Here is an 11,108-nt window from a genome sequence, read left to right as displayed (position 1 = left end):
TATAATAATAGAGCACTAATTCACTAATTAAATCAATTTAATCTGATCCGAATCAATTTCTAATTAAATTTCACCGTATGCTCTAAAAATTAAGCTAATCACAATAGCGTAATCGATTTTGGTTTCGGTGGCCGATAGGGCCTTCAATTTAATTCCCAAAGTAGATAATCAAATAGATATTCCTACGGTGAACAGATAGAAATTCAAAACCACATATTTTCACATAATGGCACACAAGATCATGTTAAACACATAATCATACTCATATTAAGGACCAATTAGCATATTGCGAAACAGGGATATCACAGATCGGCCATAAGCCCAGATACAATACATAACGGCTGTAAGACCATATATAATACAGAACGGCTTTAAGCCCCGATGTGATACAGAGCGACTTTAAGCCCAGACATGATACAGATTGGCTTTAAGCCCACAGATAATACAGAACGGCCTTAGGCCTAACATATTACGCAGAGCGGCCTCAGGCCCAGATATCAACAGATTAGCCTCGGGCCCATTATTAACAAAACAGAATGATTCCAGATACACAAAGATATCATTGTTCCATAATACACATATGTTCCATTTGTTTATCATGAATTCAGATAGTTAACTTGTAAATAACAGAACGTCAGTATTGACTATTAACAGAAAGCAAAATGTACTGCTATAGTACTATTACTCAATAGTGCACAAAGATTTTCCCATGGTTCATTACAAGTCGGCATAGTTGTGTTGCGGATAACAGAACATTAATAATAACTATTAACAGAAGGAAAATGTATCACTGCATTAATAGGGACAGAACAATTCACATCATAACGGCCTCAGCCTCACGTCTATTACGAGGGACAGAACGACCTTAGGTCCATATCACTGCCATTATTCAAGCATATCGATTAATTGAATCAAAGCATAACATCAATGGAATAGACCATTCAAAAATAATAATACATAAATCATAATCACAGGAAGTAAGTGAAACATATTGTTACACTACTATTAATCACAGTGATCGGCTCCCGGTAGTAATGGGACGGTGTCCTCGTCTCGACCTACAGCACAGTGCACAACACATAATATGAGATTATACTCGATTCTTTACTTATTCTCTTTAATCATTCAATCAATTAGCCATGGTGGTACCAAGCTCATTATTCCTTAATAAGTTATAATCCATGTCTAAGAAAACAGAAGAAATCGATGGGAAATGGTTTCGGTGAAGAAATGGTATATAATTGGTTGACAGAAAGTGAACAATTGTCACTAATTTGGGCAAACCTATTTCTGTATTTAGAATTTGGGAGTGAGACCACCACCGTTGGAAACTAGACTTCCGAGACTTGATTTTAGGCTCAAGAATCACTCAAAACGGAGTCCCGAGGCAAAAGATATGCTAATTCAAAGTTGGCTTAACAGAGCTGTCTCCCGCGCGTGCGGGAAACAGAGCCGCACGTGTGGCCCTGGGCAGTTTGCAGTCGGAAAATGGCTAAAAAATTGGAACTTCTCATTTTCCAAATCAAACCTCAATTCCATGTAAATCAAAGCCCAAAACCCTTCAATATACATTACAAATTTCACATTATTAATCTCCATCAAACATCATAACCTCAAAATATTACTTAATTCCCAAGCACAAGAACGCAAGAGCATAATATAGCCATAGTTGGGGTTCAAAGTTCACATCTTCCATATCAATCCTTTATTTCATGTAATTGATGCTTTAAACATAAGGATTCAAGATAGATGATCATACCTTAGTTCAATCTTTGTTTTCCTCTTAATTCTCCTCCATTTCCTCAAGCCTCAATGGTTGATCTCCCTTCTCTTTCTTCAATTCCCTTCAATCCTCTTCAAACCCCCCATGATTGTTAAGCTTTTCTTCAAGAATCTTGGTCTCTCTTCTCTTTTCTCCCTCACGGTTCTTTTCTCTCTCTTTTAGATATTTTGGGCTCCCAAAAGATGAGGCCAATCACTCAAAGACATATCTATATATATAAATAAACACACACACATGCTTAACACAATAAGGAGAGCCAAACGTGGCCTTATGAATCGCACGAAATCAAATTTCAATTAAAGTTCCCAGGTGACTCTAAAAATTGTGCTGATCATAAATATGTCCCCTATTCTGGTTTTTGAAGCCTCTAGGGCCTTCAATTTACAGTACAAAGTTAACCACCTAAACATGCATTAACGAATCAGATAAATTAAATTTTCAATTACTTTTCCCAAATAGCTTCAAAAATTCCCATTAACATATCTATGTACTCAATTCCGATTTCTGAATCCACAAAGGTCGTCAATTCCAGTTTTAAAGTCATAACTCAACAGATAGTTCTTCAATTCCAATAGATATAATTAAATTAAAACACATTATCCCATAGTTAAATAAGGATGACTTCTTATATGCATTTTGGGGTCGTTACACTTTTTGTTCTAGTGTTTGGAATAGGTTGGTAGCTTGTTTTTAAAACTTTTGTTTCAAGAATTTTGCTCCTACGCTCGAGCGTCACTTATTGCGCCCAAGCGGTCTTTGTGAACTCTCAGTACTTTTGCAAGTTGCAAAACTACTAGGAAATGGTATTCTTCACTCGAGCAATCTTGGCTCGAGCGACCCTTATTGCGCTAGAGCTGTGGTCCTCTATCTGTAAAACTACTAGGAGTTTGTATTTCACGCTTGAGTGTCAACTTCTTGCGCTCGTGCCGTCACATCTTTTGTATCTTAAGCCCGAGCATCACATCTTGCGCTAGAGCAGGCTGCGCGTATATCAGTCCATAAAAGTCACTTTTTATATCACTTTTTCATTTCTTTTTCTCTAAACATTCCAAAAACCATAGATTAAGACTCTCTCTCTCTCTCTCTCTCTCTAAAACTTACATTCTCTCTACAAAAACACCTAGATCCATTAATTTGTCTACCTTATTCCCTTTGAGAAAAAGGTAGAGCTCAGTTAGAGCTTCATTTTTATCTAAACAAAGTTGGGTTTCGGCATTGTTAAAGTTTCTTCACTCTCTCTCTTGTCTTCTAAGCTTTGAGGTAGGGATTCTTCACACTCTTGAATGAGTTTTACCTTAGCTATCTGTTATTTCAAAAGATTATAATGATTTGGGGGTTTTTGGTAAAGCCTAGGGTATGAAATCAAAATGAAAAAAGAGTGATTTTCAAATGGTTTCTTGGAAAAACTTGTGGGTATGAAATTGGAATTGATATATGTTGAAATGAGATATTTCCTACATTGCAATTGATCTTCAAAGAGAGAGAGAGAGATTTTTCCCTAGAATATGAATGTTTGAGATTGTATAGAGAAAATGGAATTGATGTTGAGAATTATGAAATTTAAGTAATGTTGATGATGATAGCGGAGTTGGATATGTGTTATCACTACCACCATGAGAATTTGGAAAAGTGCATCTTTAATAAAATTTATCTATCTGTTTAGAGTTATCTGTTTTGGGCTATCAGTGGAGGATAGCTATAAGTGTTGTAAACATTGCATGAGTATTAGGTGAATTAAAACTAATTGCTCATCCATGTGCATTGAACACTTTTGCTCATTTACTACATTGAAAATGTATATGATTTTGAGAAAAATGGGTGAATGTGGGAAAGAGTGTGCATCACCAAATCAAGTTGGCCTGCGTATCGAAGGTGAAAGTCCCTAAAAATGCACGTATAAATTGGTGTCGATTCCCGTGGACTAAATATCCGTAAAATGGCAATAGTAGCACTTGTATAGGCTACGTTTACATGGGTGCGGTTTGACGGTTTCCCACAGACGAAATATCGGCGAAAGGTTATACTAGTTTGAGATTTCCCCCTAGTTTCTATTATACAGGGCATGGTTTTGAGAATTGTGATATAAACCTGGCATAAAACGATTTTTGAAAAAGGTTATAAATGTTTTGGTACAGGCATTGCATAAGCATAAAACCTTATGGCTTTATTAAGGTTTATACATTGTGTTGTAGTGTTTCTATTTGGCTTTGTTTCACCCAATGTGGGACAAACCATTTTCAGATGGTGGTGACATGCCTCAACCAAGGACTTAGCTTGGGAGGACTGTGGAGCTGAAGGCTCAGTGTTGTCATTTTGTATTTAATTTTGTATAAGCACTTTATTTGTATTGAGCTTAAGACTCACTTTGGATGTACCCAAGCCTTTACTTGGAAAAATGCAAGCCTTTAGGGCATATGAATATCTGTTTAACTTTCATTTCTTTGCACAATCATGTAACACATGTTGTAGATTCAGGACGTACTATTTATGAATGTATATCGCATGTGGCACTTTTTGTATATCAAACTCTGATTAATGAAAGTTTATCAATTCATTTATGTTATTATTTATTGGTTGTTATGAGATGGGTATATTATGTTTATTTCGGGGCATTATAACTTGGTATTTGAGCTTACTGGGTATGATTACTTTGGGTACATTGAAGGTGGTTATTACCTCAATGGTTTTGTCTCACTTGATAGAGACATGTGTATGTATGGTACGCTATGTGATTGTAGACCGCCTTAAATTCGCTCCGTGCGCCCCCCTTTCGGAGAGGGTACGAATTGGGTTCTAGCTACTACAGTTCGGACTCCTATTACGGTTCTAAATCTAATCTCACAAAGTGCAATGTAAGACTGATAAATTACCAAAGAGTCTGAATCTGGCAAATCGTTTTGAAACATCAATTTTAAATAAAAAACGCCAAACATGGACTGCTTTGTCAGATTTTAGAGTCGCCACCTAAATAATTTATTTTTGAGAAATTTAGGAAACCCTGACTCGTGCCTAAGGCCACGTGTCCGTCATCACCAAAGTTGCTTCGGCTCAGGAACTTGGGTACGAGGGGGGAAGGTCATGAAATGAGCACCCTCGCTCGCCCGACCAAAGACTTGCCTCTACTAACATGATATGCTGTTTTTGAAAACACATGCGCTCTTATTCCGGTTATTAGCTAACTTACTATGTGATGCGTACAGCATACAAGTATAGACTCGATCACGAGAATTGGAACAAAACAACTCATGTTTGTTTTCGAAAATGGTTTGAAAGTGCTACTCGCAAGTAGGCTAAAGCGCGGATTTACCACCCTTAAGTGGGCTTAGAAAAAAAACATGATTTTGCCACTTCAAGTGGGCTTAAAACTCGTAATCATCGAATTGTTCCAATTCAAGCAATCATGCCTTCATCCACAGGCATTCATGCAGTTATAGCAATTAAGCAAATAGCCTCATGGTAAGCATGCTATCATGGCAATCACTGACACACATGCAATGATGCTAAAGCATAAACACTCACCGAGTACTCTGAGCCAAAATAGAAGCTAGTTAGTAATCGATGCATGATCCTAACTATGTCAACAATGCCGAATGCAACACATGCAAAATGCAGCTAAATAGGCTCGACTATTCTAAGATGGCATATGAGTGCAACACTCGATAACATGCTTTGAATCACGTATTCTAGTAAATATTGAAATTCAATGCAGTTTGAATGATGCACCGAGCCCGGTGTATGCAACACGAATGAACGATGCACGCATGCAAAACATAAGTATGTTAATTGAAACATGCCCTAAAACTAACCACTGAAAGCGGGTAAATAAAAGGGAGAAAGACGTGGGATTGAAAGACATTCACACACACACACACACACACACACACACACACACACACACACACTTATTACAACATTTTCCCTCTCGACGGAGGGTCCGAATGAAATGAAAGCTAGCTATGCTAATTAAGCTACTTATTACAAATCAATTAATTAACTAAGTCAAGCTAACTAATTACAACACCAATCAATTAGCTAAGTACGTTAACTAATTAAGTACAAAACAGACGAATTAACTAGCTAAGCAAAGTAGTTAAAAGGAGCCTCAGGGTGAGGGATGCATGCATGCTCGGTTGCTTCTTCTCGCAATCCCGTCGCCTTGCCACCGGTTGCCTCTATTTGCATTCGTTTTGATTTTGAACACCAAACCAATTCCTAGACTGCTTCTGCTCCAGAACCAGAACAACTTTGAACCATCTTCAAGCTGGTGGACTACCGGCCACCAGGGGAGGCTGTAGGCCACCTGTCGACCACTTAAAGAGGCTGTTGGCCACTTAAAGTGGCCGGTCAACCACTTCCTCTGGCCCGTCGTCCAGTTGCTTCTGCACACTTCCATTTTGCTGCAAACAGAGTTCAACAAGGACAAAACAAGGCATTTATAGGGTATGTGTGTATAACCACCCTCCTTATCATTTCTCAAGCTCAAACGAGTGCGGTACTCGACTCTCGGGCCACCAACCGAGCATCACAATGCACGATGGCCGAGAAGCCGAGTTTGCACAAGTTAATGAATGCACAAATAACGCACAAGACTCGAGAGGCCGCCACCCTATCATGCACAATTAAGGGGACAGCGACCAAGAAATGAGACACGTTTCATCACTTCAAGTATGAGACGCCCCTCGTTTCTCGTGTTTGGATTAGCGTCCGATCCAAACACATGCTATGCAACATGCAAACAACATGCTTATCTATCAGTGCTAGAGTGGCATGCTCGAGCCTCTATCAGATAAGCAATGCATGCGTGGCATGTTTAGAAGCTAAGGCATCAAATGAGGCATGCACCACAATGCTCAAATGGTCAAACCACACATGGACAGACCAACATCATGCCAAAACAGTGGCAAAATCATACTGGAAATGAAGCACCAAGAGCTACAACAACATGCTCATGCATTGGCTCGCAAGCTAGGCATTAAACACAACTCTCAAACACAATGAAGGAGTGATAAACAAGAGAGTATGGCAGAGATGTAGGCACTGAAATTGCATACCAAAAGATGCTATATCATGCAAACAACACAAGTATGGCATGTTTAGAGGACTCAAGCATAAAAGCTAATGAAGTACACAATGCTAGGGCTATGCAATGCTATGCACAAACAACCAAACCAGCCCTAAATAGACCTCATGCATACCAAATCAGTGGCAAGAACATGCTCAAACTAAGGCTAAAAAGAGTTGAATATCATGCTCCTTTGGTAGCTCACAATTAAAGCACAAAGGCACAACTCTTAAAAGCTCTCAAGGAGTGAAAGAAGTGAGAACATGAGAGTATGACAGAAGTTTATGTTCTGAATTTACATGCCAAATGATGCTACATCACACAAATGTCACAAATAAGGCATGCTAGGAGTCTCAAGACACATGACTGGCAAAGGCCATTACAGTATGGCCATACAAGGCAGGCCTCAAAGGGCCAATATCATTCCAAACAGAGTTTAAGCAAGTCAAAAAAGGCTAAGAACCTGCTAGAGCAGAGCTAAAACAAGCTATAATTAGAGGCACAAAGCATGATGCATGTTAAGGCTATAAGGAGGATTGCACTACAACTGTGTGGAGCATGCAAGAGGCAATCAAACCAACCCAAAATAAAGTTATATCATGTTAAAATAGGGCCTAAAACATGAGAAAATAGAGCCTCAAGAAGGTAGAAAAACATGCCAAAGTGTTAAGCCAACAACACATGCAAACAAAGCACAAAAGGGATGGAGGGACCACCCCCATCCATTTTGGGTCTCAAAACCCACTTTCCACCACTGAAATTCCTCTAGAATTCAGTAGTAAAAAGGGCAAAACAAAGGTGATCTCAAAGGCCTTATGAGATAGCACAAAGCAAAGCAAAATAAGCCACCAAAGGGGGTAGACCACACCTAACTCAAACTCAAACAATCATTTTTAACACTTAAACACAAAGGTTTTTTGTAGTTAACAACCAAGCCTAAAACAACATGCAAAGGTGGCTTAAGAGAGTATACAAAACAAGCTTAAAAGGGGATAAAGGGATTACCTTTGAAGCACAACAACAATAACACCTTCTTGAGCCAAAAACCAGCCTTTTAGGCTCTAAACAAGACCTCCAGGTATCTCAGCAACAAGGTAGAGTGTTTGGGTAAGAGGGTTGTAGGCAAAAATGTGAAGAACACTCACTTTTGAGCACAATGGAACACAATATATAGAGAGAGGGAGAGAATTCTAGAGAGAGAGAGTGAAACTTTTGACTCTAAAAATTCTGAACCCCTCAAATGGGGGAGAGACCTCCCATTACATAGAAAATGCAAGCTAAAGCTTCCTTGACAAGCTTAGAGCTTATTTGAATCCATCCATACACGTGTATAGAGTGGCCTACAGGAGGAAAAAGTGGCCTACAACCACCAAAAGTGGCCGATAGGCGCTCCCCTCCTTCTAGGCAAGGGGTAACAAGGTATGGCACAAAAACAAACCAAAAGGAAGAGATCCAAGACGCCCCGAGACAAGGCACTCAGCCAAAAGCTCTCGAAACTAGCCTACGGGCCACTACAAGTGGCCTACAAGAGGGAAAAGTAGCCTACAACTACAAAAAGTGGCCTACATGCCTCTCTCTCCATCCAGGCAAAGACACCAAAGGAAGGGTCCAAAAACAAACCAAGAAGAAGAGAGTTAAGAGACCCCGAGACAAGGCGCTCAGTCGAAAGCCCCAGAAGCTAAAAACGAGCACAAACATGCGTAATCACCGAGTGCACAAACAATGACGTCTGAGTCTTAAGATCGGTAAAAAATGGGGTGTCTACAGTGATAACATGCTTATTTTGTTATATAGGTATGGGATTTAGTTCCTAAGATATTGATTAGGTCTACGAGTTTCTAGAAGTCCTACTAGAAGAGCACTTGATCACTATTGTTTCTAATTGGAACTCTGGCAGTGTAGTGGGACGGTCATTATCTAGGAAGCAAACTCGTAGGTGTTTATGTGACTATGTGCTTATATGGAGTGAATTAATGTTGTCCACCGAATTAGGACATGAGTGAGCTAGCTTTGGGACATTTGTAAATGTGCTAATCTCTTTTGTTACCGTCATTAGGATGTCCGAATGTAGACGTGGTAGTGGTAGGCGTGGTAGGCCTAGAAGGCGTGAGGTGCCTTTACCGGATGAGATTTTGGCATAAGAGAAAGGGGTTGGTTCGGCTAATGTGGCTCAACCAGTTGGTCGGAAGGCCATGGGTTTTTTGGGCCGTGAGATGGCCAGAGCCTTGCGGGAATCCATGGACATTCTCAGGGCTAAGAATCAAGTCCAAGTCCAAGTAGTTGAAGCAGGGCCATCTTTCTTAAAGAGGGAGTTCTTTCGGTCTAACCCGAACGAGTTTTTGGGTGATCCTAGAGAGCCTTTGAAGGCGGTTGAGTGGCTAGTGAAAATAGTGAAGACGTTTCAGAAGCTTCGCATCAAGGACGACAGACTGAGAGTGACCTTGGCATCCTTCCAGCTAAAAAAAGATGCGGGTCAATGGTGGAAGTATACATGTAGGTGCATTGGAGTGACTTGGGAGGTTTTTGTCAACTCCTTTTAGGACATGTTCTTACCTCCCACTATTAGGGAGAAGTTAAGAGAGCAATTTCCTAGGCTCAAGCAGTTGTACTCACTGGTGGTTGGGTTTGAGTCTGCATTTACTAGTCTATCAAGGTTAGCACTGGAACTCACGGCGACTGAGGAGTGTCATTGTATAGAGTTTGAGAAGAGGTTGAGGACCAGGCTCACGTTGAAAGTGGCCGGGTCAATGATTAGAGATTATGGACGACTTGTAAAGGCGACGGCTCATCTTGAGGCCGTGATGCAAATAGAGGAGGAACGGATGAGGGGCTCCAGGAGGAGTCAAGATGTTCAGGGGGACAATAAGAGGCAGAGGGGTTTTCCCCCACAGCAATCCCAGGGACCTCAGTCGAGGTCCAGTTTTCCAGTACCGAGTTCGGGTTTTGGGATAGCTGGTCAGGGAGAATTCATTTGCTTTAAGTGTGGCCATTTGGGCCACAAGTCTCCAGCTTGCCAAAAGGGGGAGGAGGGCAACGGTCTGTATCGTCTTCATCACGTTCTCAAAGCCAGAGTCAGGGGAGAGGGCAGCCACTTATTTGTTATCAGTGTGGGCAATCAGGGCATATGAAGAGGATTTTCCCACAGTTAGGTGGCACACCAGGTTCGTCTAGTTTGAGACAGGTACAAAGCCAATCTGCACAGTCGGTTTAGGCCTCATGGGCGAATCAGAGAGCCTCTTTGGCTCAATTAGTGCATCAGACTTATGCTCCAAGGGGTGAGCAGGTGGAACAGAGACCTTCAAGATGTGTGTATTCTATTGCCACGCTAGACCTAGTACCAGCGCCTTCAGTTGTGAGAGGTACTTTCTTGTTATGCGATTCTATTGCTAATGGGCTGATTTATACGGGTGCATCCTATTCTTTTGTTTCATCTACATTTGCATCGACATTGGGGTTAGAATTGGTTTGCTTAGCATCTCCACTCAGTGTAGAATCAGCTATTGGTGGTGGGATTATTTTGGAACAGGGGTGTTGGGGTTGTGACATAGAGGTTGCCGATTGCCGATTTCCTTTTGCATTAGTGTTGATTGATATGTTGAGTTTTGATGCTATATTGGAAATGGACTGGTTGCCATCGTATCGGGCGGTCATAGAATCTTACCGTTAGAGGGTTACTGTACATACCTTGAGCGGTGATTTTTTTTATTTCATGGGGAGCAGTGTCAATAGAATTTTATCACTGATTTATGATCTGTGTTGTCAGAGTTAGCTTAGTTGTCTTCTTGTAACCTTTGAGGGTAGTGAGTGTGATGTAGTTCAAGTTGAGTTACAGAGGGTAGTTTGTGAATACCCAAATGTTTTTTTTGAGGATCTCACTAGTTTTCCACTTCGCCGTGAGATTGAATTCTCTAGTAACGTAGTGCCTAGCACGACAACGATTTCTATTGCGCCGTATAGATTTGCACGCACCGAGTTTAGTGGGTTGAAGATTCAACTCCAAAAAATTGTTAGATAAAGGTTTTATTTTCCCTAGTACTTCGCCTTGGGGAGCACCGGCTCTCTTTGACAAGAAGAAAGATGGAGCATTACGACTTTGCGTTGATTACTGAAAATTTAATCGGGTAACTGTTAAGAACAATGCCATGCATAGATGATTTGTTTGACCAATTGAAAGGGTCTTGCTACATTTCTAAGATAGGCTTGAGATCGGGTTGCCACAATTTGAGGGTAAGGGAGGAATATATCCAGAAGACACCATTTCAT

The 11,108-nt window shown here is 40.6% G+C and overlaps 1 protein-coding gene across 1 annotated transcript; it reads left to right on the top strand.

Annotated features, from left to right (window-relative positions):
- The first annotated feature begins 9,388 nt into the window (after nt 1–9,388).
- LOC145799592 (uncharacterized) lies at nt 9,389–10,512 on the top strand. The gene is made up of 3 exons (XM_082889191.1): nt 9,389–9,881; nt 9,965–10,026; nt 10,129–10,512. Exons 1-3 carry the CDS (start codon nt 9,389–9,391, stop codon nt 10,510–10,512), a joined length of 939 nt encoding a protein of 312 aa, XP_082745317.1.
- Nucleotides 10,513–11,108: the final 596 nt, after the last annotated feature.

This window comes from Camellia sinensis, chromosome 9, assembly GCF_055761805.1.
Source record: "Camellia sinensis isolate YWXY chromosome 9, ASM5576180v1, whole genome shotgun sequence".
NCBI lineage: Eukaryota > Viridiplantae > Streptophyta > Magnoliopsida > Ericales > Theaceae > Camellia > Camellia sinensis.
This window is presented reverse-complemented; position numbering and strand designations above follow the sequence as displayed.